The sequence below is a fragment of the Myxocyprinus asiaticus genome, chromosome 26, assembly GCF_019703515.2.
Source record: "Myxocyprinus asiaticus isolate MX2 ecotype Aquarium Trade chromosome 26, UBuf_Myxa_2, whole genome shotgun sequence".
Lineage (NCBI taxonomy): Eukaryota > Metazoa > Chordata > Actinopteri > Cypriniformes > Catostomidae > Myxocyprinus > Myxocyprinus asiaticus.
Genome location: NC_059369.1, coordinates 22,310,988 through 22,329,584, shown reverse-complemented (window position 1 = coordinate 22,329,584; position 18,597 = coordinate 22,310,988). Strand labels below are relative to the sequence as shown.

The window sequence follows — 18,597 nt, the reverse complement described above, 5'->3', positions numbered from 1 at the left end:
AAAAAGTACTGAGTGCGCATTTAAAATGTAAGATTCACTATTCAAGAAGCTTTACTGGCATGATTAAACAAAGTTTTACATTGACAAAGCATTAGCACCATTATATACACACTTTCATACACGATAAAAAAAAGAAGAAGAAAATATTAAGAATGAGTAAGGAATGAAATCTCTCTCCTCCTCCTGGTCTAGGAACGAGTCAGTTATCTACTGTTTCCACACGGCCCACTTATAACGGTGCACACTTGGTTAAGAAGAAGGATTTTGTTTTCTACAATGGGTAAGTTTACATTTTCATTAAAACCTTCTTAACATTGAGCTTTCATGTCAACGTGTTGTTTTCGAAAATATCAAGGATATATTGTTTTATCTGACGTTTCAGGTATTTTTGACGTTCTCATAGTCATATTTACAGTGCGAAACAGTCCCAAAGTAACACTAATCTTTTACTTGGCTCTTTTACACGAGCAAATTATTAAAACGATGTTTGTGTTAAAGTATCACAGTCGGGGGGAAAAGCGTGGTTTGTATTATTAAATAACTATAACTTGTCACACTGTCTGATCTATAACTCGTGTCTTTTTTTTTTTTTTTTTTTTTTTTGCAGATATCTCGGTTCATCTGTAACTGTTTAAAGCGTGTTAAGCAGAGCTTGCAATCATGCCTACGGTGGTTCTTATGGACTCCTCGCTGTCCATGACGCGACCCGTGTCAGTGGAGGGCAGCGAAGAGTTTCAGAGAAAGAACTTGGCAGTCCACGGACTGACAATGCTGTTTGAACACATGGCAACAAATTACAGACTCGAGTTCACTGCACTTGTCGCCTTCTCTTCTCTTTGGGAGCTTCTGGTGCCATTCACCAGAGACTACAATACTCTACAGGTAAAAACCATGTCAGACAGACCCATATGTCACAGTCTAAATCAGAGGTTCTCAGCGGGGGCGTCCAAAGGATGCCAGGGGTCGCTGAGAGCAAATTAGTAGAGAGGGGGGCGTTAGGTTATAATTATTTATATATATATATATATATATATATATATATAATGAAAAAAATCTTAGTTGTCGATTATTTCCCTTGATACTGTAATTGCGATGAATTTCAATTAATAGAATTTACATTCAAATACGAATTTTGGAGGTATTAAATGCATGGCATATTCTTCATGTTGACTTCATATGTAAAACAAGATTGCTGTTTTGTACATCAGTAAATTAAGACTCAATGGATCACTTAGCTCAATGGTCAACTTTACATTGGCCCTTTTAGAAGCAAAACAAATAAAAGTGGTTATTCAGATGTTAAATAAATTATACACAGAAGTGAGCAACAGACTTGCCTGTGATTAGCTACAATGCTCAGTCACTACAAAAACACTCCTTAAATAGAAAATTAAAAATACAATTTTGATGCAATATGAGTGAACCTACATAATGCTATAATTGACACTTTTGGCAATGCCATCTCTTCTATTTGCAAAAGTAATGTTTGGGAGTCTAACATTTATATTTCCTATTGACACACTAAAGCTGAAGATATAAATAACCATCTTAAGACAAATGCTTTTGTGAAACATCTTATGTGCCTAAGACTTTTGCGCAGTACTTTATATTGTTTCTAAAAGCTGTTTGCCGTTCTTTACTGTTATGCAGGAGGCCTTGAACAACCTTGAAGACTACGATAAAACCTTCCTGGAGTCAGCACTACAAGGTGTTAGCAATATAGTACAGCAGGAGTGGGGAACGTCCTGTCCATGCCAGGTAAAATAAACAATACAACATGGATTTATTAATCCCTGAAGATACATAGTGGAACAGGCAAAACCGGGTAAAGGTGAAGACATGACAAGATATGGTGGACTGTTACATGGGAATTAAAATATGTTTTAGAAATACAGTATTCTATGAAATTCACAGTGTTATGTACAATGAATTATATTAAAGAATATACATTATCTGAAATATACAATAATGTAAGTGAAATAACAACCGGCACTATTGTTAAACAGGAATAAATTAGGCTACTTTCAAATATACTGCTTTATGTACAATGAAATATACAGTATATTATGGAATGTGTAATACAATGTAGTATATACAATATAGTAATTTGAATAACACTAATTGATGCACAAATAGCTGACAATAAAAATAAATGTCATTTTAATGTGGTAAATATGATAATGTTAAACATTTAACATACAGTACTTAAAAGAGTAATTGAGTTAATTGGAAAGTTGCATTAAACAGTATATTATAAATAGAGCTGAAGTTGTAATAACATTTTATAATACGGTTACATTAGTTAACAACATTAGTTAACAGGAACTAACAATGTACAATACTTTTGCAGCATTTATTAATCTTAATTTCAACATATACTAACACATTTCTGAAATCAAAAGTTGTTTATTTTAACTTTAGTTCATTCATTATGAACTTACACAAATAACAATCAGGGCCGACCCTACCTTCAAGTACACCTATAAATTGTGCTAATAAACAAGTCTATTTATTTAAAAGCGTAATGCTTAAAAATGCAAAACTATCTGTATTTTATCAGAACAGATATGACTACTTCAGAAGTACAAAAAAGAAAGAACACAAGTTTTTTAAACTAACTAAACACACATCACATGCACAAATTAATAAATATATTTAATGACATTTTGTGCAAATGAATAAGAAATAATGAAATTACCAAATTAAGGTATGGCACTTGCTTTAAATAGTGGCATATGAAATTGCACCCTGGTGTATTATAAAACAGTATATAATCTAATAAGTAGGCTATTGAGATGGAACTTAACCACATTGCTGGCAGCGGAAAAGAAATGCACCTGATGTGTCACATAATGGTACCTCGTCACTGTTGTCTTCAAATGCCAAGAGCAGCTTTAAAGAGAGCGGTTTATTCAGGTCCAGTATACGTTACCGCTACCCTCATTCCGCTGGCCCGTGAGATTCTGAGCCACTAGAAAAAGCCGCCAACCACACGTTTCATACCGGGAAAGGCGTGTGTGTGCACCCATCCACCCCCTTCTCTGCACTGCCTAACCTTTAGTGATCACGACGAGAATGCCGTGTTTATTTTCAGTGATATCACAGTCCCCTTAGACACTTTATTTAGACCTGTTGTGTTAATTTTTATTTAAATAAGTGACTTTCTGATGACGTGTAATGTATGTCTTTGCTTACATACATTGATTACGGGTAAGTACTGAAATAGGCAAAAAGTGGACTTACAACCTGATCACCCACACAACTAACCAGCTGTCTTACTATCGTCACTACATCAGATCTTACGCTGAGGGAGGTCAAATTCACATACTTATCTCTCCATGTCTTTTCTTCAAAGCGTATGCAATATTTTTAATAGATTTGACAGGTTCCATTGGAATATTAGCATGCATATAGCTGGTCTGTGTGCCTAGTGCTATTTTCACTTATGGTAAATAATTATTTGGCAATACTGTACCAGGTGTGGGGGGCCCCTGGTGGCAGTGGGGGCTCTTATGCAGATGCATATATCATTTGTTAGGCAGGGCCGCTCTGCTAACAATGAACAATTGTATTTTTATTAACTAACATTAACAAAGCTGAATAAATACTGTATATATTGTTTATTGTTAGTTCATGATACCTAATGCATTCACCAATGTTAACAAACTTAGCCTTATTATAAAATGCAACCGAATTTGTTTCTCTGACTGCATTTACAGTTGATAAGTGTTAACAGTGTTCTTATGCCGGCCTGTAGGTAGTGCTAGTTACTGATGGTGCTCTGGGGATTGGTCGTGGTTCTTTGCGTCACTTCCTGCAAACACTGAATCAACGGGTGGAGGATAAAAAATTCCCACTGCCTTTCCCATTCCCTTCCAAACTTTATGTCATGTGCATTGCCAATGCAGAAGAGGTACCACAGTCTGTTTTCACCTTTTTCCATGTTTTAATGTTTGATTACATTGATGAGGCATCTAACACCAGATATTTTTTTAATGAAACTAACTAGATTGTAATCAATGGATCTTGTCATTGCAATGAACACACCACAGTCACACAAGTATTATTATATCATAATACTGTATGTTTTGTTCATTATGTTACATGTGAATTTTTCCCTGTATGTGCTTTAACCTGTGTTGTGGTGTTTTTACGTCCCTAAAGCTCCAAGCTACAGATGGTATGGATAACTTGGAGCAGCTGATTAGTATAAATGGTGGAGAGGGTCAGATATACACTATGGAGGGACCCCTCTGTCTTAAAAATGTCCAGTCTATGTTTGGGTAAGTGATGTTGGTGCTTTTTGGCATAAACTGCATTAAATACTTTAATGTATTTTAAAGAGTGATTAACAGTATCACTGCTCTTGTGTCTTGTCAGTAAGCTGATTGACCATGCATACTCTCCCTTCCATGCGGTGCTGCGCTGTGGGAACCTGGCCTCTGATGTGCAGGTCTTTCCCAGGCCAGAGCCCGTGCTGTCTGATGAGGAGGTGGATCCCATGCCCAAAACAGTGCAACCAGGTATATCCACAGAAAAGCTTTAAAAATTATATTCTATTTTAAAAATACAAAATACACCCATTTAAACTGCATCAAGATGTGCAGAGCTTTGCTTAATGTTTCATAAAGCTAAGCATCTATATGATCAATATTTTAGTTCATTGTACAATTGTTGATTGTAATAGTTCATCCAAAAGTTGTGGTCCTTGTTGTATTTTGTGTGCAGACTTGGAGATTGTAGGATTTATTGAGATTGGAGACATCTCCAGCCCTCCTGTTTTATCCAGACACTTGGTCCTGCCCATTGCTGTGACTAAAGGTCACCGTTTATTCCCATATTTGTTCCCAAGTCATTTTATATGCATTTAAATGTTGAATACTCACACACAGGCATGTTCTTTTAATTGACAGAGGGGGATGAGATAGGTACAGGGGCCACTGATGAGACAGAGGAAGAGACCGCCACAAATCAGATGGCTGGCAAGAGTCCAAATTTCTGCGTTCTTCTACATGGCAGCCTAAAAGTGGAGGGCATGGTGACACTTGTACAGCTGGGGTAAGAATGCCATAGGAAAATATTGCTCTACCTTTCTTTCATAAGCAATGTTGTACTGTTTCAAAATGTCATCAATGAATGATCTGTTTACTCTAAAAAGAAAATATTCTCTGCCTCTAATTCATCAGGCCAGAGTGGTTTGGAATGCTTTATTCCCAGGCAGACAGTAAGAAGAAGTCCAATCTGATGATGTCACTCTTTGAGCCAGGCTTAGACCCTCTGCCCTGGTTGGGCAGATTGTCACAGCTTGGTCCTGCCTCGGGTATCTCACTGCCATACATACTAATTAAAATTAAAAAGTAAATTATTAAATTAATAGTTTAACCAAAAATAAAAAATCTGTCAAAATGTACTCACCCTCTTTTTGTTTCAAACCCGTATGACTTTCTAATGCAGAACACAAAAGGAGATGTTTTAATCAATACCATCTTTTCAATGCAAAGGCAGTGGATAGTGCCTCACTTTAAAGCTTAAAAAAAGGAACCCAAGGCATTATATTCAGCAGAGAACTTGCGTTTTTAGCTCTAAAAACAACAAGTAATTATCGCATGAACATGAACAAGCTGCTATCATCCATAGTTTTCCTGAGAAACCACTGGGTGGCGCCATGATAATTCTGATAGCCTGTTTTCTGTTTCTGGTCTCAATAAGAAGCAACATCAAAACGAGCGATCCAGATGGAGAGCAAAGTAAAAATGTATTTCAGGCTCAACTTGTGCAGTTGTTGGGTGTCATAACAACTAAAGTAGTTAATAATATTAACATAACCAACCTCAGACCATCATCTCATTTCATCTACACACTTAGGTGAGTCACTGTCAAAAAACGGTCATTGCCACTCTAAAGTATCAGTACTATGGAGCGACATGATTTTTTCACCATTTTTACTAATGTAATACTCTAAACATCACATTGTTCACTTAGAACATACACCGATGCGAGTGAAAACATTGAAAACCGAAAATTGAAAACAGGCATCAGTTATGAATCGTGGAACACTTCCGTTTTTAGGAAAAAGGTGGATAGGGCTCAAGAAGGAGCAACAGACTTTCAGCAAGATTTTCACTGAAAAATGACTTAAATTTCTGATTGTTTCTCACCAAAACTTATGGTATGCCTTCAGCAGACTTGGAATATGATGCAGAAATCGCATGGACTACTTTTATGATTCATTTGGGACCTTTTAAGCTTTTAGATGAGACACTTTCCACTGCTATTGCCACAGTCTGAGATTTATTCATTAAAACATCTCCTTTTGTGTTTCGCCTGAGAAAAAAAGTTGGGTCTGGAACAGCATGTATTAAGTAAATAATTACAAAATTTTAATTTTTAGGTGAACTATTTTAATTATTATGATATTATAATAAAATGCAGTATTAAATTATTATAGTATTGTAATCTTAATGCAGTGTGTGTGCAAGTAGTTCATTAAAACACTGAAAGAAAAAAGACTAACCTCGTAAATACACTAGGATAAAGGATGATAATTGTTGCATTACACATTTGCATGATTAAATATTTATTTTCTCTCTCACTCTTTGGTCCCTTCTGAGAGTAGAGGGCTTCTCAGACTACATGCCCATGATAAAAAACATTTGCTCGTTGTTTTGCATAAAGTTTTGCTTACTGGCAATGGTAATTATCTATTCACTATGACTCTTTGTTTGGTTGACTTGTAGATGCAGCGGAAAATCCCTATGGTGAAGGTGACGGTAAAAGTCCTTTCCCCATACAGCCGAAACACAAGAGAAGCTATGCTCAGAATGTTACAGTCTGGATTAAAGCCAGTGGATTGCAGGTATTACCCTGAATATTACACCATATCTGACTACAGTATAGTGGTGATTCAGTGGTTCGTTAAATGACTGATTAAACATCAATATAACAAAAGTTTTCGTAATCATGCTCACAGACAGATGTACAAAAAATCCTCCGTAATGCAAGGAAGCTGCCAGAAAAAACACAAACCTTCTATAAGGTGAGTAATCAATATTTAAATGTTGAAGTGTGTAATTTCTGTGGCACTAGCATCACCAAATGAAATTGCAAAAATAACTGTTTTCATACTCTGCGAGCAAACAGATAGTCCTGCCCCAAACTCACACCATTAGTTGAGCCAATTAACATTGGTATGCTGAGATGCTCAAACAGAGCAATGTTTTGAGTGTTTACATTTAGCACATCCGACAGTACTGTTTTTCAATCAATTTTTTGGAGGAGAAAGTATTAACACTTCAACTTAAATGCTGAGTGCTGATTTACAGCATTTAATCAGCCACAACATTAAAACCACCTGCCTAATATTGTGTAGATCCCCCTTGTGCCGCCAAAACAGCACCAACCCGCATCTCAGAATAGCATTCTCTGAGCTGCTATTCTTCTCACCACGATTGTACAGAGCGGTTGTCTGAGTTACCGTAGACTTTGTCAGTTCGAACCAGTGTAGTCATTCTCTGTTGACCTCTCTCATCAACAAGGCGTTTCCAACTACAGAACTGCTGCTCACTGGATGTTTTTTTATTTTTGGCACCATTCTGAGTAAATTCTCGAGACTGTTGTACATGAAAATCCCAGGAGATCAGCAGTTACAGAAATACACAAACCAGCCCATCTGGCACCAACAATCATGCCATGGTCTAAATCACTGAGATCACATTTTTTCCCCCCATTCTGATGGTTGATGTGAACATTAACTGAAGCTCCTGACCCATACCTACATTATTTTATGCACTGCTGCCACACGATTGGCTGATTAGATAATTGCATGGATGATTGTTGGTGCAAGATGGGCTGGTTTGAGTATTTCTGTAACTGCTGATCTCCTGAGATTTTCAAACATTGACAATGTTTGACAATGTTGGGGGGTTTTGTTGTATGTTGTATTCTCATCACTGAAGGAATTGAATCGTCTTCGGAAGGCTGCACTGGCCTTTGGTTTCTGGGAGCTCTTGAAGAGTGTAGCTGAACTGCTGGAGAGGGAGTGCACTCTGCTGCCAGACTCTGCCCACCCTGATGCTGCCTTTCAGCTCTCACACGCTGCCCAGCAACTTAAACTGGCCAGTAGTGGAGACTCCAAGTATGCAGCCTTCGAACACAACATCACCCCCATGCTCACTGACTTCTCTGGGGGTGGAGGAGCTGAGAGAATGTAGGTGATCGGGGTACAATTTTCAATGGACAACTACCTGATCTGATTAAAGGAATAGTTCACCCAAAAATGAAAATTCTGTCATCGGTTACTCACCCTTATGCCTTTTTCATCTGCTGAACTCAGATTTTTAGTAGAATTTCTAAGACATTTTGGTCCATACAATTGAAGTGAATGGGTGCCAAAATGTCGAAGCTCCAAAAATCACATAAATCAGCATAAAAGTAATCTATAAGACTCCAGTGGTTAAATCAATGTCTTCAGAAGTTATATGAAATTTGTGGGTGAGAAACAGATCACTTTTACGTTCTTCTTGTGTTTTTGGTGATTCACTTTCTTCATGCGTATCACTCCCTACTGGGCATTGAGAAGAATTTAAAGTAAAAAAGGACTCAAATATTGATCTGTTTCTCACCCACACTTATCATATAACTAAAAATATGGAGTAAACCACTGCAGTTGTATGGATTACTTTTATTATGCCTTTGTGCTTTTTGGAGCATCAAAATTTTGGCACCCATTCACTTGCATTGTATGGGCCTACAGAGCTGAAATATTCTTCTTAAAATCATAATTTGTGTTCTGCAGAAGACAGTCAGTCAGTCATACACATCTGGGATGGCATAAGGGTGAGTAACTGATGAGATCATTTTCGGGTGAACTCTTTAAAAGGACTGGACCTCTAAGAGTTACTGCAGTCCTTCTCACACACAAACGTGGCATTTTCAGTGGTGTCACACCTCAACAAAGCCAAGGATTAAGAGGAAAAGTTTGGGTTGCTGTCTTGGTGATAGAGATAGGGAACCATGAACTTTGTGACAAAGTACTACATTCAAGGAAAGAAAAGCATTTTACAAAGAAAATGCATTTTGAAACTTCAGAATCTATTTTCAGACTATTTTTTGTTTGTGTAAATAGCATTTTCTCCATGTCTAAATTAATAAAAACATTTTTTAAAGAAAATCCTGTTCTCTCTTTTTATATTTTTGCATTTGTTCTGCACGAGCTTCTGTGTTTCACCTGTTCTTATACTGCAGATATTATTGCTCTTGTACGACACATTGTTTGTGATATTTCTCATTTGTAAGTCGCTTTATATAAAAAAGCACCTGTTTAAATATAAATAAACTACAGGCATTTATAAAACATGGTTTAGAGTAGTCTGAAAAATTAAAATAATGTTTCAAATAAATTTTTTAATTAAACATTTTCAGTTGCATTTACCATGCACATTCTTGTCCAGATATGACACACACTGAAAGCCAAAGTTTGGAATAATGTACAGATTTAGCTCCTATGGAAAGAAATTGGTACTTTTATTCACCAAAGTGGCATTCAGCTGATCAAAATGTTTAGTCAGGACATTAATAATGTGAAAAATTACTATTACAATTTGAAAAAAAAAAAAAAAAATTTACACATCTTCTTAAACTACTTCAAAGAGTTCTCATCAAAAAAAATCCTCCACCTGCAGCAATGACAGCGTTGCAGATCCTTGGTATTCTAGCTGTCAGTTTGTCCAGATACTCAGGTGACAATTCACCCCACGCTTCCTGTAGCACTTGCCATAGATGTGGCTGTCTTGTCGGGCACTTCTCACTCACCTTACAGTCTAGAAGATCCCAGAAAAGCTCAATGGGGTTAAGATCCATAACACTCTTTTCCAGTTATCTGTTGTCCAATGTCTGTTTCTTTGCCCACTCTAACCTTTTCTTTTTGTGTTTCTGATTCAAAAGTGGATGCCACTTTGGTGAATTATAGTACAAATTTCCTTCTGAAACAGCTAAATCTGTACATTATTCCAAACTTTTGGCCGCCAGTGTACAATGACACTAAAATGATTATTCCTATGTGAGTTTGTTTCATGAGATTTTCCCTGAGGTTCATGGTCTGTCTTATCAGTTCTCAAGAGAGATGACTCCAACACATCTCAGGGAATGGCAGGAAGATAAAATGCTGCTTGCGTTTTCAGTCAAGTAAGCCTGTCACACAACTAATCTACAACAGCAAACATACTGCACACAGATGAAATGACAAACTGTATAAATACCTTCATGGTCCTGTTTAGAGCTATTCGATAAGGTCATCTATTTCTCTAATGTTTCTATAGTCATTTGTATACAGTACAGCACAGCTTGGTCATGGTCCTTCAGTACTTCAAAGTGTAGATAGTAAATGCACTTGATTTGGGTTTGAAAGTAGAGGGATAAGTAATGAGTTCTCTGTGAGAGAGGGGAAATATATAATGGGTAAATGGAAAAGAAGTAAGGTTAAATCATTGAAAAGACAGATACAAGAATGGAAGTTATGAGGTTGAAGCATGGGTCTTCCCCTGGACAAGAACTCAGTTGGCTTTCCTCTTCTTTGTGCGAAACCGTCTCCTCCTCAGCTTGTAGAGGTGGCGAAAGTTGATGAAGAGGCCTGAAATTGTTGGAGATTAATAAATAATGCATACGTTTTACAAGAAAACCTGGGAAAATCAAAGAACTGAAAAAGTCATGGAAATTAATAAAACCCTAAAAAAGTCTTGGAAATTTCTAAAGTGAATATAGATTTGTTTATTTATGCTCAACTTAAGCTAAATGAAAAATATTTCATTGGCTAGAAATTGTCAGTGCAATCTCAATAATCATCCAGAAATCATGAACAACTGGTAAAGTCATGGAAATTCATTCGTCAAAAAGGTGGCAACTCTGGTTTTTCTTACAGCATGTGTATTATGTGGGCCTTACCCAGGAACATGAGCACCAGGAAGACCTGCAGGATGTAGGAGAAGCTGAGCGATATACCTATGGCTTTAGGCAGATGAATGCTGAGGAGTTTGGTTTCATCAAAGATGGGGATGGACTGGATCACTGCCACAGCTAATTGACAACAAGAGAGCATAAGATAAGCTCTGAAGCACACATGTATACTGGAAAAATGTGTTTCCATCTCATGAAGAGTCCATCATGTAACCGGTGCTAGTCTACAGGCATACCTTCAGCTAGCACACCAAGAGGGTACAGCGGAATCCATATGGTGTATCTCACCCAAGTCAACAACTTCCATTCCGTATCAATACAGGCCAACATGTAGAAAGGATACCTATGATTCATTTTAACAAAGGTGAAATTAGAAGTGTCCTTAACATGTTTTTTTCCAACAAAAGTTATTTTGAACACTTCAGAATTTTCCCTTTTATATTCCACGAAAGAAGTAAAGTCAAATGGGTTTAGAATCTCAACTTCAGTGGGTGAACCGTTCCTTTAAGTTACAGCTGTCACCTTGGTTCTCTGAGGTAATAAGTGGATCTCTCACTCTTGGCAAAACCAACATATGAGACATCGAGTGACTTGAGAAAGACAAAATTACTTCTTTAATCTTTAAATAGAGGAAGTAGTGTTGATAAAACTTTGTCAGAAACCACACGAGAGACAACCAAAAGAGCAAAGAGCATAAAAGCTCCAGCTAAAAGCATTAGGCTCTATGTTCTTTCATTCTGGTTTGTAACCATGTGAAATTGCATCACATTAGACACTGACCAAGTAAACATGACGAAAGATACACACACCAAGATCAAAGAGAGGCAAACTCCCCTTCTAATGTTGCATGTAATCATGATTTAGACCCAAGTCTGTTTTCATTTTCACTGGGTTTGGGACAGAGTAAATACATTTCCTTGACACTTTAACAAACTAAGGAGTTCACACAACTGTATAGAAAGTTTAATTATTAGTAACATCTGGCCCGGAATACACAGAAGAGGATATCCTGTAGATAAAGAAATTCATACTACACTGTCAATGACTTCCACACTATCTCACCACTAGCAGACACTGTATTCTTAAAGAGACAGTTCACCCAAAAATGCAAATTCTGGCATAATTTACTCACCCCTATATTCCAAACCTGTATGACTTACTTTGTGAAGTTAGACAGAATGACAGCCTCAGTCATCCTTCACTTTCATTGTTTGGGTGGGAAAAAACATTCTGCTTTTTGTGTTCCACAGATAAAATTAATCATACAGGTCTGGAACAACATGAGGGTGAGTAAATGATGACAGATTTTGTTTTTTGGGTGAACTATCCCTTTAATATATCTCATCTTACATGATATAATAATAAGATCACACATGTAACATGTATTTGTGAATAAATAATTCAGATCCTTACCTGAATATCTCGATTGCACTCCATAGATAGAAGACGAAAAAGACCACAGGCTTGTTCTGCATATCCTCTAAGCTACCAAATATGACAAAAAGGATGAAGTTCCTACCCATCACCTTGGGAAAGTTTGACGAGAGGAAAATTCATGTTTCTCACTGTTCTAAAATGGTGCACAACGAAGATCATCTATTTTAGTTACTAAAGTATTGGGTGCACCAAACACACCTGTATGAAAGCAGGCATGACTCCAGTCTTAACCAGCCCCACAGCAGGATTAATAACTTCCATTATTGCCAGCATCTGACAGAAGTACATCACATCAGCAATGGTATGAAAGGTGTCGTAGAAAGAATCTGTTGGGTTGAAAAATGGTCAGGGCCATTCAGTATTAAAAGTTGAGGACGTTTTAACACTTTAATTGCTTGGTCCAAACCCCGAATCCACCCCACTCACCTTGCACAGGTCTCTGCACATTGTATTATTTGGGTTCGAACCCCTGCATGTTTGTGAAATAACAGCTATGTACCACTAAAATTATAGGTCATCAAAAGCAGTTCACTTCCACTAGCTTGGATGGATTGCTTTTATAATATTTGCAAACCGGACTGGAGTTTACACGAGAATACCCCATTACACCTTTTCAAGCAGACTAGGATGTAGCTCGCTAGTGCACACCAGAGTGTGTGAAAGTAAACTGAAACACAGTGTGCACATTTACCAGCAAATATAAACAGATCACTTCCTATGCAATGAGATGCTCTCTATGAATAGTATCAACAGAAATTCTAATAACAGACCTGTAGATCTTCTCATTAATATTAAAATGAGATTCATTTCCTGACAATGACAACAGCTGAAACACAAAAGGCAGAAATAGCTCTGTAGGTCCATACAATGCAAGTGAATGGGTGCCAAAATTTTGACGCTCCAAAATCCACATAAAGGGAGCATAAAAGTAATCCATAAGACTCCAGTGGTTAGATCCATATTTTCTGAAGTTATATTATAGGTGTGGGTAAGAAACAGATCAATATTTAAGTCCTTTTTTAATAATAAATTCTCCTCCCTGCCCAGAAAGGGGCGATATAAACGAAGAATGTGAATCACCAAAAACAGGAGGAGGAGAAAGTGATGGAAAAGAGGCTTAAATATTGATCTGTTTCTCACCCACACCTATCATATCACTTCTGAAGATATTGATTTAATCACCAGAGTCGTCTGAAATACTTTTATGTTGCCCTTATGTGGATTTTGGAGCTTCAAAATTTTGGCACCCATTCACTTTCATTGTATGGACCTACAGAGCTGAAATATTCTTCTGAAAACCTTCGTTATGTGTTCAGCAGATGAAATAAAATCATACACATCTGGGATGGCATGAGGGTGAGCAAATGTTGAGAGAATTTAAATTTTTGGGTGAACTACCCCTTTAAGTAGCCTGCAAGGTAAATCTAACTGTTTCAGCAGCTGTGCTTGTAAAAAGGACTTACCTTGCCCAAGTATGAATAAACGTACAGTCATGTTAACAAAGATCCAGGAGAAGCCAAGAAACTGGACCAAGTTGTACATAAAGAGAAACCCTTTTTTCAAGCCAACAAAAGCTGCAAACACAGTAACATAAAAAGAAGTAATGAGTTTATTGTTCTTTTTTTGGTAAATTGACCCACATGGCAGCTTTATTTTCTACCCATAGAATTATAAATCTACTTACGGTCCTTTCGGACCCTTGAATCAGTGCCGACTTTGTTTAGTTTCTCTTCCTGTGTGCAGAAAACACAAGACAGTCAACACAACACACAGCACTGTTTTGCATATATACGGAATCATTCATGTTTTTCAATTAAAGATGAAGTATGTAATATCTCTGCCTTTTTTTTTTTTTTTTTTTTTTTTTTTGTGGAAATCAACCACAAATGGCTTACTTATAGTTGTCTCTGCACATTAAGCTAGGATAGGAGAAAGTATTTTAACACTGCAAAAAAATTACACATTTCAGCTTTCAATCTATTTCTGTTAATAGTGAGGTGGCCATCCCTCCTCATCACCTTTTCTCTGAGCTCCATTTCTGCATCTGACTCGTCCAGCCAACGGTCAAAATCAGGTGCTAGAAACCAATGCTTCCTCTCCTGTTTAGTGAGCCGATCCCACCACACGTGCTCCTGCTTCTTTACCGTAATATTCACCTGCCGCTGAGTGGATCTGTGTTTCACCTGTTCATAAAAATAAAAAGACAGACACACACATTTTGATACAAGTTGAATGTGGTTCTAACATACAGTAAACTAACAAAACAGCACCAAATTACACAGACTAATGTCTTTGACAATGCAAATGTTCACTGAACACACCAAGAAGTATTTATGCAATTTTTCACAACTGCATAAGTAGCGAACAAGATGACTCAAACCTCAGGTTTAACTGGTTTTAAGAATTCCAGGCTGAATTCATATTCATTTTCTCCTTTTGCTCCATGTCCTTGGCCTTGTAAAGAGCAGAATTAAGTCACAATAATGTCAAGAAAGAACAACCATTTAATGGTTAAAATTTGTAAAAATGTACCTCTGAAGTGAAGGACGTTCTCTTCTACACCAATACTGATATTCTGTGAGATAGACACAACAAAACAAGATGTGTGAGGTTTCAAGCTCCTCCTCCTACAGTCTGCTGTATCAGCACACTGTACATTGACTTCAAATGCACCATGCATCAAATAATTATGGAGCAACTATGATGAACTAATGTAATATGAAAAATGTAAATATATTCACTTAGTCACTGTTTCAGGGTTCCAACACTTGTTTACCATTGTATTTCCATGACTTTCATTTTCATGAGTTTTATAAATAAGCAGTCATTTGAGTGAAACCCCTGATTATCTACAGTGGCTTGTTGTGACGAGGAGGAGGGAGTGAATCAGCTGATCAGAGAGATAAAGGGCAGCCGGAGACGCTGGTTCAAGAGAGAGACGCATGCGGCCGCATTGCATGTGTGTCTGTGTCCTTATGTTTTATGTTGTTTTAAGTTAATTTATATAATTAAAGTTTAAGTTTACTGTTCAGCAGGTTCCTGCTTCCTTGCCTGTCCTTATTCTGTTGCATTTGTATTTATGGTTTTTATGTACACATGTTCACATTTAAATAGTGCTACGTTATAATGCTTTGACCCAGGGCCGTTTCTAGCCATAAGCGGCAGCCCACAAAGCAAGGTAGTTTTTTATTTATTTATTTTTTAAATAAATAAAAGACTCCGGCAGCTGTAATGGCTCAATTAGACAGCTATAGGGGGCCCCCTTGTGGCCCGAGATGAAAGGGTGAATGTAACTGCAAGTAGAAAGTTGTAGCTAAATAGAGGCTCACTCATGCTAAAATTGTTTTTTGTCATCATGAAGCGCACTTACTGTACTGGGAGTGGAAAAAAGAAGAGGAGAAACGCAGCCAGACCACTGGTAAGAAATGAATGTAAGCCAGCTACCAGGCTAGAGGTGTTCATTGTCATGCATTAAATTGCAACAACTAGTTAGCTAACGTTATGCAGTTGTGTCCCTTTGTATATAGTTATTTACTGTCATTTATAGTAATTTATTAATTTGTATAGTTATTTTGTTACTACTTGTAAATTTTTTTTTAACAAGTGTAGTTAATACAATTTTAAGTTAATATATCTAAATTTGTTGAAGACAGTATTGTGGTGTCATTCTTGGGGTAGGCCTGTATCTGGGGCGGGGGGGTTGGATCGTTGGGGTCTCCAAGTAGGATTTCCTATATGCTCAGAAACGGCTCTGCTTTGACCCATGTGTGGCTTGTATTGTTTTGTTTTTTTTCTACTAGCTTATCCAGAGACACACTAAGGAAAACAATGTAAGAGCTTTTTTTACCCTGCAGTTTACCATACACAACTTTATTTGCATAAATAATTTTCATAGCAACTGTACAACCAATCCCACCTTTGTTTCAGAGCTCACAGTGATCAAATAAATACTCTTTCATTATCTTAACAAGAGGATAGGTCAAACACATGACTTTTCCTGCTCAGAGAAAGAACTGTCCTGATCTTGCTTTCAGTGAGTAATCATCTTTATTTTCTGTGATCTCAGCTTGATGCAAGCTTTACACTCAGATCTACATTAACATCATTATCTCAATCAAAATTTCAAAGATAGATAGACAGACAGACAAACAACTAAACATTAGATTATGTATATGACTAGTGAATGAAAAATGCCTAAGTAAATATAAATTATACATATAGTTGAAGTCAGAAGTTTACATACACCTTAGCCAAATACATTTAAACTCAGTTTTTCACAATTCCTGACATTTAATCGTAGAAAACATTCCCTGTCTTAAGTCAAAAAGGATCACTACTTTATTTTAAGAATGTGAAATGTCAGAACAATAGTAGAGAGAATGATTTATTTCAGCTTTTATTCCTTTAATCACATTCCCAGTGGGTCAGAAGTTCACATACACTTTGTTAGTATTTGGTGGGATTGCCTTTAAATTGTTTAACTTGGGTCAAACTTTTTGGGTAGACTTCCACAAGCGTCTCACAATAAGTTGCTGGAATTTTGGCCCATTCCTCCAGACAGAACTGGTGTAACTGAGTCAGGTTTGTAGGCCTCCTTGCACGCACACGCTTTTTCAGTTCTGCCCACAAATGTTCTATTGGATTGAGGTCAGGGCTTTGTGATGGCCACTCCAATACCTTGACTTTGTTGTCCTTAAGCCACTTTGCCACAACTTTGGAGGTATGCTTGGGGTCATTGTCCATTTGGAAGACCGATTTGCAACTGAGCTTTAATTTCCTGGCTGATGTCTTGAGATGTTGCTTCAATATATCCACATAATTTTCCTTCCTCGTGATGCCATCTATTTTGTGAAGTGCACCAGTCCCTCCTGCAGCAAAGCACCCCCACAACATGATGCTGCCACCCCCAAGCTTCAACGGCTGGGATGGTGTTCTTCAGCTTGCAAGCCTCACCCTTTTTCCTCCAAACATAACGATGGTCATTATGGCCAAAACAGTTCAATTTTTGTTTCATCAGACCAGAGGACATTTCTCCAAAAAGTAATATCTTTGTCCCCATGTGCACTTACAAACTGTAGTCTGGCTTTTTTATGGCAGTTTTGGAGCAGAGGCTTCTTCCTTGCTGAGCAGCCTTTCGGGTTATGTCGATATTGGACTCGTTTTACTGTGGATATAGATACTTGTCTACCTGTTTCCTCAAGCATCTTCACAAGGACCTTTGCTGTTGTTCTGGGATTGATTTGCCCTTTTCGCACCAAACTACACTGATCTCTAGGAGACAGAATGCATCTCCTCTCTAAGCGGTATGATAACTGCATGGTCCCATTGTGTTTATACTTGTGACTATTGATTGTACAGATGAATGTGGTACCTTCAGTCATTTGGAAATTGCTCCCAAGAATGAAACAGACTTGTGGAGGTCCATAATTTTTTTTTTTTTTTTTTATGAGGTCTTGGCTGATTTCTTTTGATTTTCCCATGATGTCAAGCAAAGAGACACAGAGTTTGAAGGTAGGCCTTAAAATACATCCACAATTCAGTACACCTCCAATTCAGTTCACCACCTATCAGAAGCTAATTGGCTAATTGTCTAAAGGCTTGACATAATTTTCTAAACTGCTTAAAGGCACAGTTAACTTAGTGTATGTAAACTTCTGACACACTGAAACTGTGATATAGTAAATTAAAAGTGAAACAATCTGTCTGTAAACAAATGTTGGAAAAATTACTCGTGTCATACACAAAGTAGATGTCCTAAACGACTTGCCAAAACTATAGTTTGCTAATATGAAATCTGTGAAGTGGTTAAAAAATGAGTTTTAATTAATTCAGCCTAAGTGTATGTAAACTTCTGACTTCAACTGTAAATTAATATTGTGCCTATAAAGGCTAACTGTCTACTAAAAGAGTTTCCGCATATCAGCCGTCGTACCTGTGCATCACTGATCTCCACTCGCAGGTAAATCTCCCCGTGCCGCTGGGCCCAGTACACGTGAGGCGTGAGAGCCTGCATTGTAAAAATTCACATTAAAAATTGCGATTTATGCAAGTTTAAGAATGAATGACAGGCAGTAGAAATCCTGTGTGCGAGCTGCCGGAAGACGTTTCCAAGCATTCTGTCATTTGCCCAGAATATTCTTCCAACGCGCCTGCGCACATGTGCATGAGAGCAATTGCAGAGGTGCGCGCGCTCCTTCTTAGGGGCCGTTC

General features: G+C 37.4%; 2 protein-coding genes across 4 annotated transcripts; one reads left to right on the top strand and one right to left on the bottom strand.

Annotated features, from left to right (window-relative positions):
* The first annotated feature begins 216 nt into the window (after window positions 1–216).
* LOC127417237 (integrator complex subunit 14-like) lies at window positions 217–9,637 on the top strand. 2 transcript variants are annotated; one of them, XM_051657109.1, is made up of 12 exons: window positions 217–280; window positions 608–882; window positions 1,651–1,758; window positions 3,758–3,913; window positions 4,165–4,283; window positions 4,381–4,523; window positions 4,729–4,821; window positions 4,914–5,058; window positions 5,187–5,320; window positions 6,738–6,856; window positions 6,971–7,036; window positions 7,956–9,637. In XM_051657109.1, the coding sequence occupies exons 2-12, from the start codon at window positions 661–663 to the stop codon at window positions 8,208–8,210; spliced, it is 1,560 nt and encodes a 519-aa protein (XP_051513069.1). In that variant the 5' UTR covers window positions 217–280; window positions 608–660; the 3' UTR covers window positions 8,211–9,637. The 2 variants fall into 2 exon arrangements, with proteins under 2 accessions (XP_051513069.1, XP_051513070.1); XM_051657110.1 differs by lacking the exon at window positions 3,758–3,913.
* Window positions 9,388–18,520, bottom strand: LOC127417243 (very-long-chain (3R)-3-hydroxyacyl-CoA dehydratase-like). 2 transcript variants are annotated; one of them, XM_051657118.1, is made up of 11 exons: window positions 18,320–18,520; window positions 14,920–14,962; window positions 14,768–14,841; window positions 14,406–14,570; window positions 14,072–14,120; window positions 13,851–13,961; window positions 12,586–12,713; window positions 12,364–12,476; window positions 11,187–11,293; window positions 10,939–11,070; window positions 9,388–10,627 (listed from the first exon to the last, which is right to left on the bottom strand). In XM_051657118.1, exons 1-11 carry the CDS (start codon window positions 18,398–18,400, stop codon window positions 10,551–10,553), a joined length of 1,080 nt encoding a protein of 359 aa, XP_051513078.1. In that variant the 5' UTR covers window positions 18,401–18,520; the 3' UTR covers window positions 9,388–10,550. The 2 variants fall into 2 exon arrangements, with proteins under 2 accessions (XP_051513078.1, XP_051513079.1); XM_051657119.1 differs by lacking the exons at window positions 14,920–14,962; window positions 18,320–18,520 and having other exon boundaries at window positions 14,709–14,841.
* Window positions 18,521–18,597: the final 77 nt, after the last annotated feature.

Coding starts and splice junctions, on each gene's coding strand:
- LOC127417243 (XM_051657118.1), bottom strand. CDS start 18,400: ATGCAGGCTCTCACGCCTCACGTGTACTGGGCCCAGCGGCACGGGGAG. Junction 14,571..14,767: donor TAAAACCAGTTAAACCTGAG/GTTTGAGTCATC, acceptor TTTTATGAACAG/GTGAAACACAGATCCACTCA. Junction 14,121..14,405: donor AAATGGAGCTCAGAGAAAAG/GTGATGAGGAGG, acceptor TTCTGCACACAG/GAAGAGAAACTAAACAAAGT.
- LOC127417237 (XM_051657109.1), top strand. CDS start 661: ATGCCTACGGTGGTTCTTATGGACTCCTCGCTGTCCATGACGCGACCC. Junction 883..1,650: donor GAGACTACAATACTCTACAG/GTAAAAACCATG, acceptor ACTGTTATGCAG/GAGGCCTTGAACAACCTTGA. Junction 7,037..7,955: donor AAACACAAACCTTCTATAAG/GTGAGTAATCAA, acceptor TCATCACTGAAG/GAATTGAATCGTCTTCGGAA.